General features: G+C 44.6%; 1 protein-coding gene across 1 annotated transcript; it reads right to left on the bottom strand.

The window, feature by feature from the left end:
* Positions 1–6067: 6067 nt before the first annotated feature.
* Positions 6068–17436, bottom strand: LOC129714724 (tachykinin-3-like). The gene is made up of 7 exons (XM_055664502.1): positions 17131–17436; positions 15412–15545; positions 12824–12926; positions 10942–10971; positions 8681–8734; positions 7214–7286; positions 6068–6352 (listed from the first exon to the last, which is right to left on the bottom strand). The coding sequence occupies exons 2-7, from the start codon at positions 15511–15513 to the stop codon at positions 6334–6336; spliced, it is 381 nt and encodes a 126-aa protein (XP_055520477.1). The 5' UTR covers positions 15514–15545; positions 17131–17436; the 3' UTR covers positions 6068–6333.
* Positions 17437–17592: the final 156 nt, after the last annotated feature.

Here is a 17592-nt window from a genome sequence, read left to right as displayed (position 1 = left end):
AGATGCTGGAAAATCGAAGGTACACAAAAAATGCTGGAGAAACTCAGCAGGTGCAGCAGCATAAATGCTGCTGCACCCGCTGAGTTTCTCCAGCATTTTTTGCGTACCTATGAGAAGTCTCCCGACCAAGAAAGTGAAAGGAGCAACGAATTAGTTTAAATTGGGAATGGGGCGGGAAGTAGAAAACTGCGTAATGGGAATATACTCCATTTAATTAAATGGTGGTGCAAGGAGATGTATTTCACCAAAGGTCTCTGCAGCAATAGTACTTTCTATATAAAGAAGTATTGAATAAAGCAGCAGGCCATATATCTCTCTGCTGGTGACACCAAGGTATTGATAGAAACGTAGAAACATGGAAAATAGGTGCAGGAGTAGGCCATTCGGCCCTTAGAGCCTGCACCGCCATTCAATATGATCATGGCTGATCATCCAACTCAGTATCCTGTGCCTTCTCTCCATACCCCCTGATCCCTCTAGCCACAAGGGCCACATCTAACTCCCTCTTAAATATAGCCAATGAACTGTGTGGCCTCAACTACCTTCTGTGGCAGAGAATTCCGCGGATTCACCACTCTCTGTGTGAAAAAAAAATGTTTTTCTCATCTCGGTCCTAAAAGATTTCCCCCTTATCCTTAAACTGTGACCCATTGTTCTGGACTTCCCCAACATCGGGAACAATCTTCCCACATCTAGCCTGTCCAACCCCTTAATTAAATGGTGGTGCATGGAGAGGTATTTCACCAAGGATCTCTGCAGCAATAGTACATTTCTATTTAAAGAAGTATTGAATAAAGCAGCAGGCCATATATCTCTTTGCTGGTGACACCAAGGTATGGATGCAGTAAATGAGATGGATCGGAGCAGAACATTACATTAGTTCAGAGTGAGGAAATGAGAAGTTGCTTGCTTTAGGTAAAAAAAACCCGGGTGTAAATCACTAAAAGCCAGGGTCAATGAATGCGCAGAGAGATGAAGGATTCTATGTATGGAAGTCCCAAATAGCTAGTGGTTGGGTGCAAAGACAAAAGGTTCACGATCAGTCTGAAGAAGGGTCTCGATCTGGGATGATGTGGGATTGCCATAGAGGGAGTACAGAGACGGTTCACCAGACTGATTCCTGGGATGTCAGGACTGTCTTATGAAGAAAGACTGGATAGACTTGGTTTATACTCTCTAGAATTTAGAAGATTGAGAGGGGATCTTATAGAAACTTACAACATTCTTAAGGGGTTGGACAGGCTGATAATGCAGGAAAGATTGTTGTTTCTATAAGTCCAGGACAAGGGGTCACAGCTTAGAGGAGTATAAAGGGCAAATCTTTTATAAACCTGAGATGAGAAATCAGTTTTTTCACACAGAGAGTGGTGCCTCTCTGGAAATCTGCTTCCTCAGATTTGGAGTAGTTGAGGCCATACTTCAGGTGTGGCTATATTTAAGAGGGAGTAGATGTGGCCCTTGTGGCTAAACATCCCGGCTCCTATACTCAAATCCTTGCTTGGAGTAAGAAGGCAGTGTAAATCACTAAAAGCCTGGGTCAATGACTGATCAGCCATGGAGGATTATATGAATGGCGGTGCCAAATAGCGAGTGGACCGTGCATGGACAACTCCTTCACGATCAGTCTGAAGAAGTTTCTGATCTGCAACGTCACCCATTCCTTCTCTCCAGAGATCCCGCCCCAGTTACTCCAGCATCTTCGGTTTAAACCAGCATCTGCAGTTCCTTCCTACACGGGTTCATGAGATGTTGGTCTTTTACTCTGTGGGCAATATAAGTGTTTGCCCAGTATGCTATAAGGATTCAGTTTTATGTTATAAAGAAAAATCTAAAGTCCCCTGTAAGGAAAGTCTCTAACATCTGTTTCAATTTAGATGATGTGGGATTGCTGTATTTGCGATTGCAGAGTGGTGGGTGCCTGGAACGCATTGCCAGGGGTGGTGGAGGCAGACACAATAGTGACGCTCAAGGGGATTTTAGATAGACACATGGAGGGATATGGATCCACATGTAGTCAGATGAGGTGAGTTTAACTTGCCATCGTTTGTACTTGGATATTGTGGGTTGAAGGGTCTGATCCAATGCTGTACTCTTCTATGAAACTTACACTCTCCCGACTTGGAAATATCTTGCTGGTTCTTCGTCATCACTGGGTCTACATTGTGAAACTCCCTCCCCAACAGCATTCACGTGAAGAACTCCAGTGGTTCAAGGAGGCAACTCTCCCCCAACTTCTCAAGGGACAATTAGGGGCAGGCAATAATGCTGCCCTTGCCAGCCCATATCCTAGACTATGTAATAAAGGAAAATGTCAAACTTCTTTGTAACAAGGGCCCCCTATTTACTCTAAATAAGCTAACATGGCTAAAATGTATTCCTTCACTGGGGAAGGTATTGCCACATGCAGAGGTGTGTGTGTAAGCAGGGATTTGAGGCCGTTGGCAAAAGACCCGTGCGTGTGTTGTAGAAACATAGAAACGTAGAAATTAAAGTTTTTTTTCCCCTTAGTCCCACCGCCTGCATATCATCATGGCTGATCATCCAAATCCCGTACCATTCCCTTCTCATCCATATCCCCTTAGCCACAAGGGCCACATCCAATTCCCTCTTAAATGATAGCCAATGAACCTGGCCTCAACACCACTTCCTGTGGCAGAGAGCTCATTCCACACTCACCACCAGTTCTTCTCTCTCGTAAAGAAGTTCCCCCTCGTATTACCCCTAAACTTCTGTCCCTTAATTCTGAAGTCATGTCCTCTTGTTTGAATCTTCCCTATTCTCAAAGGGAAAAGCTTGTCCACATCAACTCTGTCTATCCCTCATCATTTTAAAGACCTCTATCAGGTCCCCCCTTAACCTTCTGCGCTCCAGAGAATAAAGACCTAACTTAAGGAAAATGTCAAACTTCTTTGTAACAAGGGCCCCCTATTTACTCTAAATAAGCTAACGTGGCTAAAATGTATTCCTTCACTGGGGAAGTGTATTGCCACATGCAGAGGTGTGTGTGTGTAAGCAGGGATTTGAGGTCGTTGGCAAAAGACCCGTGCGTGTGTTGTAATCAGGAACGCACTGTGGAAGAGGCGCTGGGAGCAGATTCAGAGGTAACTTTCAAAAGAGAAGTGAATGAATCCTAAATTGGGGGGTTTGGATTGGAAACTCAGAGCTTGGTGTAAAGGACTGCCGGTGAGTGGGACGAATTGGCTGGTTCTCCCAAAGGGCTAGCACAGGAACAACGGGCAGAGTGGACTCGCTCTGTGACATTTCAATCTGTGATCTTCTCCTGACCTGGTTTCATCAGTGCAGCAGTACAACAACTTTATCATCTGTGAATGGGTTTTTGGACCAAATTGCAGTTGACGTCTCGACAAAAGTATCGTGACAGTGCACCTCCTCCAGTTGGTGTCACTGGTGACCTTATCAAGCTGCTCGTTCTCAAAACGACTACTGCCACCAAGTGGTGTTACATTCATGCTTCTTAATCATTTGCAATTTATTTGGCAACACAGCAGCATTCAAAAGTATATCGATGATCCCAATTAGTTTCCCCATTTTTGATTTCTTAACCCATGCCCCTCCGCCTACCGATATGAACAATATCGGAGCCTGCAGATGGTTATTCACAGCCTGTGACAGGCTAGCGAAAGCCTGCAAGAACGCCTTTTGATTAATTTAGCCTCCAGTGATGTATGGAATGGATATGCTCTGGCAGTGATGCTTTCCCATTGCCGTGGTGTGGACCAGCTTCTTTACTTTGTGAATCGGGAAGCAGAGGGCATGGGTTTAAGGTGAAGGGGGAAAGATTTAATAGGAACTGGAGGGGATGCTTTTCCATCGAGGTTTCTCTCTGGTTGTGGTTCACTAACGGTCTGGAAGCCGTGTCCTTTAGTGCTCTGTCAGAGATGCTGCTGAACCACCTTTAATGGTGGATATTGAACTGCCCCCTATGCACACAGATCGCAATCTGTTGCCCTTGCTACTTACAGCGCTCGTTCCTAAGTGTCCTTCAATGTGGAGGAGCACCGATTCATCAGCTGTGGGAGGTGGGGAACGGGGAGGGAGGTTTCATTGTACAAATATGACCTGGAGTTTGAAGTCAATGTTGTGAGATTCTCAGGGCAACTCCTGCTCACTATCTGCCTGGGGGAGCAGGACATACTGAGGGACTACGATGGAGGGGTCTGATAGATTAGTGGTAGGGTACGGGTCTGTCTCTGCAACTACATCAGACTGTCCCTCAGCACTGGTGAGTAAGGCAAGGCAGCGCCTTTACCACCTCAGGCAATTGAGGAAATTCAGAGTGTCTCCGAGGATCCTCCAGTGCTTCTATGCAGCGGTGGTGGAAAGCATCTTGTCCAGGAACATTACCATCTGGTTTGGGAATTGCTCTGCCAAGGACAAGAAGGGCGAAACGTTGCCTATTTCCTTCGCTCCATAGGAACTGCTGCAACCCGCTGAGTTTCCCCTGCTTTTTTGTGTCCAACCGCCTGTCAGGCAAACGCCTATCTGCCATGGGGAGAACGGGAGAGGTTGAGACATACTGAGGGCAATTTGGACTAAACGCCTTTCTCACGATGGAGGGGTCTATTATTTATTATGATAGATTAGTGTGTAGGGTAACAGGTCTGTCCGCGAGCTCTGCAACTTCATTTCAGACTATCCCTTGACAAATAAACTTGACTCTCAGGACTTCTTGTGATGAGGACTTGCAAGTCAGCTGAGCTTGTGGTCAAAGGAGGTGCGTTTTAGAGTGCGTCTCAAACTAGGATGGAGAGGAATCCAGAATGTTGGGCCTAAGTGCCTCCCATCCAAGCAGTTTGATTATTAGAAATATTATTTTCCCCTTGCTTAAAATGAAGCATGTTTCCCAGCTTGGGAACTGAATGGTGCAATATTGCCTTTGATCAACATGTTGTCCAGCACGCAGTCAAGCCCTTTGGCCTGACTTATCCATGCCAACCAGGCGACCTATCTAAGCTAGTCCCACATGCCTGCATTTTCCTGTAAGCCCAATATATCCATGTACCTCTCCAATTGTCATTTAATCTTTGAAAACATTAAATAATATGATTTTGCAATATGGAAACACATTTAAATTGCTGCTGTCTGAATATATAGAAAGCTAATTTCCACATGTGGTATTGTACTGCTAACCCATTGTATTTCATGGCCATTATTAACCTGTCCAACCTTTATTAACCTGATTTTAATGACCGTAAATATCAAAAAGATAACTGGCACTACATGCAGAATGTGGCAAACTTAATCAGGTCTCCATTCCCCAGAGCCTTTTTTTTTCTTCTTTGAACTGCTTGGCAATGATATGCCCTTGTGTAATATTGGGTTATTTTCTTCTTGCGTATGGCCTAAAGTTGTAGGACAACTTGTTCTATTTGATCTTATTTGAATGTGCACGCCAGGTTGATTGCATTCGTCGAAACGGGCCAGACCACGTGAAGGTTGCAATCTCCCACCCCGATATTGGGTTATTAAATAAAAGGACTAATGCCCCTGTCCCACTTGGGAAACCTGAACGGAAACCTTTGGAGACTTTGCGCCCCACCCAAGGTTTCCGTGCGGTTCCCGGAGGTTTTTGTCAGTCTCCCTACCTGCTTCCACTACTTGCAACCACCTGCAACCTCCGGGAACTGCACGGAAACCTTGGGTGGGGCGCAAAGTCTCCAGAGGTTTCCCTTCAGGTTTCCTAAGTGGGACGGGGACATAACGACAAATCCTGGAGAAAGCTCGGGCAGAATGAGCAGACTCTGCGCAGACAGCACCCGTAGTCGGGATCGAACCTGGGTCTCCTGGCCTGAGGCAGCAACTCTGTTGCTATTGCAAAGGATGAAGCTGGTTGTGGTGAGGAAGGTGGAATCCCGGAGCCAGAAGAACAAGTGGATTTGGTTGAGTGTGATGAAGACAACAGCAGTTCAGGAGATGCAGAACGTGCGTGTAACACACTGAAGCATTCGTTAACCACCGCACACACTGATTGCAGATACACAAAACATGGGCATGATGCACTGAAATCTTAACGTTAAATAAAAATGTATTTATTTGGACTGGACAGTAGAGGGGATAGAATACAACAGACCAGTTCCAGCTCGAGAATTATGTCCTCGCCACTAGCTTCATCCTCGTCTCCTTGGCTGGCGATGAAGGACACGGATTCTCTCGAACCGGAGTCGGCTCACCCACGCCAAGGTTGAGTATTAACATAATTTGACTGTAAATATACGGTGATGCAAAACAAATTTACTAGCTTATTCTGGGACGTTGTGCACTTTGGTAGATGGAGCAATCGCTTCCTTGTCACGGCTCCGCTTGCTTTCCACGTTAGATGGCCCCACAAGTCCTAAAGGCAGAGCAGAGCTTTGTTTAATTTACAGCTGGTCTCAGTACGTTCATGAGTTCTAGGAGCAGAATTAGGCCGTTCGGTCCATCAAAGTCTACTCTGCCATTCAATCATGGCTGAGCTATCTCTCCCTCCTTATCCCATTCTCCCCATTTCACACAGAGAGAGTGGCGAATCTCTGGAACTCTCTGCCACAGAAGGTAGTTGAGGCCACAGTTCATTGGCTATATTTAAGAGGGAGTTAGATGTGGCCCTTGTGGCTAAAGGGATCAGGGGGTATGGAGAGAAGGCGGGTACAGGATACTGAGTTGGATGATCAGCCATGATCATATTGAATGGCGGTGCAGGCTCGAAGGGCCGAATGGCCTCTACTCCTGCACCTAATTTCTATGTTTCTATGACACCCGTACTAATCAAGAATCTGTCAATCTCCGCCTTAAAAATATCCATTAACTTGGCAACGAATTCCACAGATTCTCTGACGAACGAAATTCCTCCTCATCTCCTTTCTAAAGGTACATCCTTTTCTTCTGAGGCTGTGGCCTCTAGTCCTAGACTCTCCCACTTGTGGAAACATCCTCTCCACATCCACTTTATCCCGGCCTTTCACTATTCATTAAAGTCCCCACTCATCCTTCTAAACTCCGGTGCTGTCAAACGCTCGTCCGTCATTATGTTAACCCAATAATTCCTGGGATCAGACCAAATGGCTGCAGGAATCACAGCGGGAAATGTACCGAGAGCTGACATTGACTCCAGGCAGCTCGGGGGGAGAGACAGTCAGCCTTCCCCACGCACGGGGCTGAGTGTCTGATGCACAGCTTCATAAGCTGACGGCTTTGCAGGGCATGAAATTATTACCTCGGCTTGCAATTGGTGGCAGTCCTGTGTCCTTTTCTCCCTGGTTCATCTTCATTAATACCAGTTGATTCATCTGTTTAAATGTGATCACTTGAAATTAATATTTAGGCACTTTTGCTCGTGTTTCATCCATGGCGCAGTTTTGCCAGACTTCGAGCTAAGAGATTGCGAGTTTGAGTCCGACTTCAGGGACTGGAGCTCGTGATCCAAGCCGACACCTTCAGACTCACTGAATGGTGTGTCCTTCAATGGAAATTAAACGAGGCCTCGGCTGCTGTTCTATGATGCTTCCGATCATCTGGCCTCATTTGAATTTCAGTAGCAAAAAACTGAGATTGCTGGGAAGCATTCAGCAGGTCAGGCCGCATCTGCAGAAAGCGAAACGGTTAACGCCGACTCTGAAACCTCAAATTCTATTTCCCTTTCCGCAGATGCTGCCTGACCTGCAAAGTGTTCACTGCATTTTTTTTTAGTTTTGATAAGAAATAAGAAATTAGAATTTGAAATGGATTACAGACGAAAGGGAAAGATGTTATGTTGTTGTTTTTGTCAACTTGCCCTGATTCATTTGTTGCCAGAATGTGTTTCCTATTTCTCAACCACTCCCATGACTCCGCTTTGTTCTTCAATATATGAGAATGTTACAAAGATTTAGTTATGGCTCATGTTTGAGGTCTGAAACTCTTTGGCAGGAACTGGGAAAGAGAAAACATATTAATTTTAAGTTGCAGAGGAGCCTCATGCTTGGCCTCGGGTTTCCTCTCACACTGTAGGGGGCAGCGCAACGCAACAGTAGAGTTGCTGCCTCACAACGCCAGAGGCCCGGGTTCGATCCTGACTATGGGTGCTGTCTGTACGGAGTTTGCACGTTCTCCCCCGAAGCTGTGTGGGTTTTCTCCAATATCTTCGTCAAGATCTCCCACACTCCAAAGATGTACAGGTTTGGAAGTTAATTGTCTTCTGTAAAATTGTTTTTAAAAAATGTGTAGGATAGAGTTAGTGTCGAGGCAGACTCAGTGGGGCCGAAGGGGCTGTTTCCACACTGAATCTCTGAATCTGTATCCGAAGCGGTCACATCTGCCTGGCATCCATTTGTAACATTGGCTCCATTTTCTCTCTCCATTAGTAAAAACCTGACCTGCTGTCCCAGGACCTTGCTTTTAGAAACATACATAACATGTGGAGTTTGCACGTTCTCCCTGTGACAGCGTGGGTTTCCTCCGGGTGCTTCAGTTTCCCCCCCTACATCCCAAAGACGTGCGGGTTTGTAGATTAATTGTTCCTCTGTAAATTTCTCCAAGTGTGTAGGGAGTGGATGAGAAAGTGGGATAACATAGAACTAGTGTGAACGGGTGATCGATGGTCAGCACGGACCTGGTGGGCCGAAGGGCCTGTTGCCATACTGTATCTGTCAATCAATCAATCAATCACACAGCTAATATATAACTTCAAGAGATTCAACCTCACCCAATTCCATGTTTCGTCTTCCCATCAGACCGACAAAAAAATCATCCAAGTCCCCTGCAGATGAAAGAAAAGTAATTCAAGTCTAGTCAAGTTTATTTGTCACATACACATACGAGATGTGCAGTGAAATGAAAGTGGCAATGCTCGCGGACTTTTGTGCAAAAGCCAAACAACAAAACAACCAAACAAATTATAAACACAATCATAACACACATATTCTTTTACATAATAAATAATGGAAGGAAAAACGTTCTGTAGAGTTAGTCCCTGGTGAGATAGGCGTTTACAGTCCGAATTGCCTCTGGGAAGAAACTCCTTCTCAACCTCTCCGTTCTCACCGCATGGCAACGGAGGCGTTTGCCTGACCGTAGCAGCTGGAACAGTCCGTTGCAGGGGTGGAAGGGGTCTCCCATGATTTTATTTGCTGCAGAGCCTTCTTGTCCTTGGCAGAGCAATTCCCAAACCAGATGGACAAGCAATTCGCAAACCTTTAACGGTCCAGCAGGCTGTTTAGTTTAGTTTAGAGATACAGCGCGGAAACAGGCCCTTCGGCCCACCGGGTCCGTGCCGACCAGCGATCCCCGCACACTAACTCCATCCAACACACACAAGGGACAATTTTTACATTTACCAAGCCAAGTAACCTGCAAACTACGTCTTTGGAGTGTGGGAGGAAATGTCCAGTTTTTAATAATTTATTTAGAATAGGATACGTTTATTGTCGTTGCACAATACTGTGCAACAAAATTCCATTGCATCTCCTTCGGCTTAAAAAGAACAAACACAGCAGCCATTGACTCACATATATACATATCAGTAAAAAAAAATAATAAATAGGTATTAAAAATATTTAAAAAGAATATTGTGCATTATCTTGCACCCCGAATTATATTGTGCTTCCCCCAGTGTTCTCTGTTAGAATTAAGTTATTTTATCGCACATGGGTTGAAACTATTTTAGTCTATTTTTTAGTCGGAGACCTGAACCGCCTCCCAGAGGGTAGCAGAGTGAAAAAGTGATTGGCAGGGTGGGATGTGTCCTGTTTGATGTTTGTGGCCCAGCCCAAGCATCAGGCCCTGTATATGTCGCCCAGGGATCCCCTCTCAAGCCTTTGTAATGCTAGAGAGTTTTTATAAACCAAGTCTCTGCAAGCAATTTCCTCTCAGCCAGTTAACCTGCAAACCACGTCTTTGGAGTGTGGGAGAAATACTTTCCATGGTTTTTTAAATTTAGGCAGCAGCAATAGGATGATGGTTTATTTGTCGTTGCACAATACTGTGCAAAAAATGTACCATTGCATCTCCCCTAAAAACAAACAACTGCAGCCATGACTCACATTACATATCAAAAAAAAAATAATAAATAGGTATAGAAATTAGGTTAAAAAGTAGGCCATTTGGCCCTTTATCAGCCTGCACCGCCATTTAATATATGTGCTTCATCCCAGTGTTCTCTGTTAGAATTAAGTTATTTTGATCCCTTTAGCCACATGGGGCCAAATCTAACTCCCTCTTATTTTTGGTCCGAGAACCTGAATCAACTACCTTCTGTGGGTAGCAGATTCCAAAGAGTGATTGGCTGTGTGGAATGTGTTTTTCTCATCTTTGTCCTAAATGATTTCCCCAACCCAAACTGTCAGGCCTTGTATATGTCCCCCAGGGGGGGCAATCTTCCCACATCTAGTAATGCTCTGTGCAGTTTTTAAACTGGTCTGCAGCGCTCTCCTTTCACCACAGTGCAGCTAGCAAAATACCACCAGTACATTCTATTTAAAGAGAGGATACTTAAAGCAGCATAACATCGGTAACAATCTTCCTGCAGCTGTCCACCCCTTAAGATTTTGTATAATTTCTATAAGATAACGTTAATTTCTCCTAAATTCTAGAGATTATAACCCTAGTCTAAACAGTCGGAACTTCATAAGACAGTCCTGACACCCAATAGGACACAAAGTACTGGAGTAACTTGGCAGCGTCTCTGGAGAATATGGATAGGTGACGTTTCATGTCGGGACCCTTCATCCTGCAGTCCTGCCCCACCTCTCATCCAGCTTTCTTCTTCCCCCCCCCCCCCCCCCCCCCCCCCCCAACCACAATTAATCTGAAGGACTTTACCCCAAAACATCACCTATCCACGTTCTCCAGCGCTGCAGCAGTTGTGTCTTTTCTTTAAGCAAACCAGCATCTGCAGTTCCTTGTGTCTCCACTTACATAACATGGTCAGGTCAATGTGTGTGGGAAGAATCTGTTGGGAGCACTTACGTTTCTGAGCCACGGGAATTTCTTTTGTACCTGTGAAATAAATAAGACGCATTGAGTCGTAGAGCTATGCAGCACAGAAACAGTCATCAAGGTCCAACTTGTCATCGCGGAGGAAGGAACTGCAGAGGCTGGTTTAAACCAAAGATTGACACAAAACGCTGGAGTAACTCAGCGGGACAGGCAGCATCTCTGGAGAGAAGGAATGGGTGACGTTTCGGGTCGAGACCCTTCAGACAGAGTAGAAGGGAGGGAAATGGAGGTAAGGAGAGGCTAGAACAAAGCAGGGCTGTCAACCGATGACCAAGGAAGGGTGGAGCCCACAATGGCCCATTGTTGGTCGGGGACGAGGAGATAACGAAGGGATGCAAGGATGCGAACAGTGGAACTAGTAGGACAACTAGGGTGGGGGGCGGGGGGGGGGGGGAGAGGGAGGGAATGCAGGAGTCACTTCAAATTAGAGACGTCAATATTCATACCGCTGAGTGTAAGCTGCCCGAATATGAGGTGCTGTTTCTCCAATTTGCGTGTGGCCTCGCTCTCGCTTTAGTTTTAGACACCCCTACTGTAGGGAAACCTCCCCCCCCCCCCCCCCCCCCATTGATGAACTGTACACTGCAAGGGCCAGGAAGCGAGCGGGCAAGATCATCTCTGACCCCTCTCACCCTGGCCACAAACTCTTTGAATCACTTCCCTCTGGAAGGCAACTCCGGACTGTCAAAGCTGTCACGGCCAGACACAAAAACAGATTCTTTTTTTCCACAAGTAGTTGCTCTACTCTACAGCCAAAAATCTGTAGCCTCCTTGTGCTCTGGTATTTTACTTAATTCATTGTATGTTTAATCAATGTTTTATTTTTAATGTTTTGTGTCTTTCCTAACTGTCACTGTATGTCATGTTGTCACTTGCGGGCGGAGCACCAAGGCAAATTCCTTGTATGTGAATACTTGGCCAATAAACTTATTCATTCATTCGGAAGACTGATCATCCACTTGATGATTTAATTTACCACTGTATATTACCCCTTAGCCTCCTGCGGTCCTGGAAAAAAATACCTATCCAGTCTGTCTTTATAACTCCATCTCAATCTGATCTTTAGTTGTTGGCAGGATGGTTCAACTGCCTTCAAGCAAGAATTTCATTGTCCTATCTGGGACACATGAGAATAAAATACTCTTGACTCCGGACTAGAGTCAAGATGCAGCGGCCCGGAGCTGGGGCAGCGGGACTCGGAGCTGATGCTGTGGCGGGCCGACTCGGAGCGGAGACGGCGTTCCGGCTTTCGGCGGCGGTGACATCACCACGAAGGTCCGCTGGACTGGAGGGCGGCATCTTTGGTCTGGATCGATCGCCTCAGCGCAGAGGGAGAGACGGAGACTAAGACTTTGCCTCCATCACAGTGAGGAGGTGCCTGGTGAACTCACTGTGGTGGATGTTTAATTTGTGTTTATTGTATGTTTTGTTATTATTGGTTCTGTGTATGACTGCAGGCAACGTAATTTCGTTCAGACCGAAAGGTCTGAATGACAAATAAAGGAATCAAATTCAAATTCTTGACTTGGTAACAGTTGGGAAGAAACTGTCCCTGTCCCCATGACAGAGGGGGGGCACCTGGATCGCCCGTTGCTCCCGGTAACCGAGTCCACAGACCGGACTGGACTTTGAAAATGGCACCAAAACGGGCGAGTCTTGCATGCGATCTCAGTGGACTATTTCAATGCATTTTGTACTAATCAGGCATTGTGCTGAGAGATTACAATACTTTACTGAACTGTATGTAAACTGGGAGTTTCACTGTATGCATGCGCATGTGACAATAAAGAATTATTGACCAAAATGACCAAAGGAGAAAGTTTCTTGATTTTCAAATGGGTTTAGTACTTGCCAGCCATTCTCCTCCCCATCAGCCCCACAAATCCGTCGTAGGACAGGCCATCATAGAACCGCTTCAAGAAGAGATGGGGCAGCTTTTCTTCATTCAGACTTCCCTGCAACAGAAGGCTGGAGTAACTCAGCGGGTCAGGCGGTATCTCTGGAGAACATGGACGGGTGATGTTTTGGGTCGGGACCCTACGTCAGCCAACATCACACCGCCTCCTCTCTGTATCTTCAAACAAAACTAGCAGAAGCTGGGCCTGTTCCCCTGTTCCTATCGCTCAGCCTCAAAGCCATTACATGCAGAGCAAAGATCATGCTCTACTCTATGGCTCTGTCTTGCATGAAAGGTTTTGAGACAATATCTTGAGGTAGCACCTTCTTAAGTAGACTTGCAAAAGTAGAATAGCATCATCCACCAACACTGTAGATCCATAAGATGAGAGTTGGTTGCCTTTCCCAAATTTGGCCGCCTTTGATATAGTTTTTGATGTGTGGCCTGCTTTTTATTTTGGGGCCTATTAGCCTATTACTATGGCCCTTGGATACATTATCAAACATAGAACAGTATAGCACAGGAACAGGCCTTTCGGCCCAAAATTTCTATGCCTATTCTATCATGATGTCAAGTTAAACTGATCTCCCTTGCTTGCACGCGATCCATATCCACGTGTCTATCTAAAAGTCTCTTAACCACTAACAAGTGTAGAGTCACATTAATGTAGTCTACCAACCAATTTAGTGAGAGAACTGTTTTTTCAACATCGTCTAATAAAAAGACATAAAAATGCAAAAAAAAAACACAAACATTATGTAAGTGCGTTCCAGGCATCAAGCCCTCTCTGCACATCAACATAGAAGATGGAACAGTACAGCACACGAACAGGCCCTTCGGCCCTCAATGTCTGTGCCAAACCTGATGCCAAGTTAAACATTCTGCCTTTCCCTGACCAAGGCAGTTCTCGATATATCCTTTAATTTTAATGAAGATTTTACAAGTGACAATATTGTCATCTTTATTCCCAATGCTATTAGTCAGTGACTTCGAGTATGATCATATTATAATCATCGGTAGACAAAACTGCTGGAGAAACTCAGCGGGTGAGGCAGCATCTATGGAGCGAAGGAAATAGGCGACGTTTCGGGTAGAGACCCTTCTTCGGACATCATAATAATGTTTCTTAAATAATGTTCCTTACAATATGTTTCTTAAACATATTACAATCATAGATCCCTAAAGATATGATACAGTTTATACAGCAATTTAAAAGTAAACATTTAGCAACAAGCATCATCCATTTTGGCTTTTTTTTCCCCCATGGACTCTTAAATTAATCTTGCTGCTTTTGACATAGAAACATAGAAATTAGGTGCAGGAGTAGAGGCCATTCGGCCCTACGAGCCTGCACCGCCATTCAATATGATCATGGCTGATCATCCAACTCAGTATCCCGTACCTGCCTTCTCTCCATACCCTCTGATCCCCTTAGCCACAAGGGCCACATCTAACTCCCTCTTAAATATAGCCAATGAACTGGCCTCAACTACCCTCTGCGGCAGAGAGTTCCAGAGATTCACCACTCTCTGTGTGAAAAAAGTTCTTCTCATCTCGATTTTAAAGGATTTCCCCCTTATCCTTAAGCTGTGACCCCTTGTCCTGGACTTCCCCAACATCGGGAACAATCTTCCTGCATCTAGCCTGTCCAACCCCTTAAGAATTTTGTAAGTTTCTATAAGATCCCCTCTCAATCTTCTAAATTCTAGAGAGTATAAACCAAGTCTATCCAGTCTTTCTTCATAAGACAGTCCTGACATCCCAGGAAACAGTCTGGTGAACCTTCTCTGCACTCCCTCTATGGCAATAATGTCCTTCCTCAGATTTGGAGACCAAAACTGTACGCAATACTCCAGGTGTGGTCTCTTTTGTTTACATTAATGTAAACTTTGCATTTACATTAGAATGCATTTACAACAATAGTTTAGTTGAGTTTATTGTCACGTGTACCGAGGTACAGTGAAAACGGTGCTTGTGTTGCGTGCTAACCAGTCAGCGGAAAGCCAACACATGATTACAATCGAGCCGTTCACAGTGTACAGATACATGATGAATGGAATAACGTTTAGTGCAAGATAACGCCAGTAAGGTCCGATCACACGCTGAGTTTCTCCAGCATTTTTGTGTAAGTCTGATCGAAGACAGACTGAGGGTTTCCAATGAGGTAGATAGTAGTTCAGCACTGCTCTCTGGTTGTGGTAGGATGGTTCAGTTGCCTGATAACAGCTGGGAAGAAACTGTCCCTGAATCTGGAGGTGTGCGTTCGTTTTCACACTTCTGTACCTCTTGCCCGATGGGAGAAGGGATAGTTATACATCCCCTTTAATAGGGTAAAATGCCTCAAGATGTTCCACATGTATCAATCAGTATCGATTGACAACAGACTGACAAAATCAATATCAATTGACAAATGAAAGTCGACTACAAAATTGGTGATTTGCTGAATATTGTACCGCACGAGGATTGAAACGACCCCCAAAATGGCACAAACATACTAATATAAACTAGAAATACCCCCAGACCTTTAGAAGTGGGGAACTCACCTCGGTCAGAACGCCACCGTCTGCCACCAGCTGCCCCTCGTGGTTTGTGGAACACATTTCCAAACAGGCAGAAACCAAGGCCAAAGCAATGAAACCTTTCATGTTGCCCACTCTTGCTGTGATTGGAAATGAAGCTTTACAAGAAAGGCAAAGAGGGAAAATGACAGGGAAAATAATTGCATAGACATTCATCAAACAGAGAGAGTTGCCGGTTTGTGGGAAACATGTCCTGGAAACGCCTCCTCATTCAAATAGCAAATGATAATTCTTAGTATTTCCATGAATTGGATTAAAATTACCTGGCAATCACTGGAGGGTTGTTTGTACTCGCTAGAATTTAGAAGATTGAGAGGGGATCTTATAGAAACTTACAAAATTCTTAAGGGGTTGGACAGGCTAGATGCAGGAAGATTGTTCTCGATGTTGGGGAAGTCCAGAACAAGGGGTCACAGTTTAAGGATAGAAACATAGAAACATAGAAATTAGGTGCAGGAGTAAAGGCCATTCGGCCCTTCGAGCCTGCACTGCCATTCAATATGATCATGGCTGATCATCAACTCAGTATCTCGTACCTGCCTTCTCTCCATACCCCCTGATCCCCTTAGCCACAAGGGCCACATCTAACTCCCTCTTAAATATAGCCAATGAACTGGCCTCAACTACCCTCAGTGGCAGAGAGTTCCAGAGATTCACCACTCTCTGTGTGAAAAAAGTTCTCATCTCGGTTTTAAAGGATTTCCCCCTTATCTTTAAGCTGTGACCCCTTGTCCTGGACTTCCCCAACATCGGGAACAATCTTCCGGGGGGATAAGGGGGAAATCTTTTAGGACCAAGATGAGAAAAACATTTTTTACACGGAGAGTGGTGAATCTGTGGAATTCTCTGCCACAGAAGTTAGTTGAGGTCAGCTTTGTTAACCAATGTGTTCTTTGCCCCCATGCTGTTCGACCTGTTGTTCATTTACAGCATCTTGCATATTACGTTTGCATATTAATATTAAGACTACTGGGTTAGGTCATATTGGATATTTAACCATAAAATACAAGATCACAGCAAAGGTAAAAAAACTGAAGACAAAATCAGACAGTGATTCACGAGGCAACAGTGAGATACAGCCTGTGTATAACGCATTAAAAAGGAACAAGGAATATGGACATTTAAATCACTTTATTTTGTAAAACAAATAACGATAACAAATAAATTTTTAAAAAAGAGCAATCCAATGCAAGTTATTTTTAAATGTTTTTTAAAAAAGAAACTTAAACAATTCACAATTAGAAAGTTTAAATCTAAAACTGCCCAAAATCCCTGCAGCAGAAGAGAAAACAGATTTCATTGTTCGATGAATTCGAATGAAAGTATTCTTTTTCTAAAGATAGACAGCAACAAGCTGGAGTAAGGCAGCATCTCTGGAGAGAAACTGTATCATATCTTTGGGGATCTATGATTATAATATGTTTAAGAAACATATTATAAGGAACATTTAAAAAAAAACATTGTTATTATGTCTGAAGGAAGGTCTCGACCCGAAACGTTGCCAATTTCCTTCGCTCCATAGATGCTGCCTCACCCACCGAGTTTCTCCAGCATTTTTGTCTACCTTTCATTGCACATTATTTTTTCATGCCTTCAATATTTATGGACATGCAGATCTCATGCATCAGTTAAAACAATATTCCACTATCATATTATTTAGCCAACCGTTCGATGCTAACTCACTTCTGGGGAGGTTCTCTGTTTCCCAGCCTTCCTTTCCCTGCGTCGAATTTGAATGAACTTAGTTTCTCCCTTTATATACCTCGCTTGCTCCCCTTCCCCACAGCTGGGAGTTGCTGCTTTCCTGCCAGTCTCTCCACAGTCAGTTTATTGCGATCCTCCTGTTTATGAATGGAGGGTTGGGGACGAATCAAAGCCTGCTGTTAGATATTGACGAGACGCCCACACCATCGCTAACAATCATGTTTCACCCAGAGACTAAACGCTCCTTTTGCCTCTCTTGCTTCTTGCAAATTACGCAACGTTTAGGATTTTTAAAGAATTTTAAAAGACTTTCAGATTACAGATTATTTAAGGGTCAGACCTAGCAGTCTTCTTCAAAGGGTCTCGACTCGAAACGTCACCCATTCCTTCTCTCCAGAGATGCTGCCTGTCCCGCTGAGTTACTCCAGCATTTTGTGCCTA

The sequence above is a fragment of the Leucoraja erinacea genome, chromosome 40 (genome assembly GCF_028641065.1).
Source record: "Leucoraja erinacea ecotype New England chromosome 40, Leri_hhj_1, whole genome shotgun sequence".
Classification (NCBI taxonomy): Eukaryota; Metazoa; Chordata; class Chondrichthyes; order Rajiformes; family Rajidae; genus Leucoraja; species Leucoraja erinaceus.
Note: the sequence above shows the minus strand (reverse complement) of the source record. Positions and strands in the feature narration are given on the sequence as shown.

Bases quoted from the DNA above. Each gene is read 5' to 3' on its own strand.
- LOC129714724 (XM_055664502.1), bottom strand. From the start codon at position 15,513: ATGAAAGGTTTCATTGCTTTGGCCTTGGTTTCTGCCTGTTTGGAAATG. The intron at 12,927-15,411 runs GTGAGTTCCCCA...CTTCTGTTGCAG, and splicing joins ACGGTGGCGTTCTGACCGAG to GGAAGTCTGAATGAAGAAAA. The intron at 10,972-12,823 runs GCAAGTACTAAA...TTTATTTCACAG, and splicing joins GATGGGGAGGAGAATGGCTG to GTACAAAAGAAATTCCCGTG.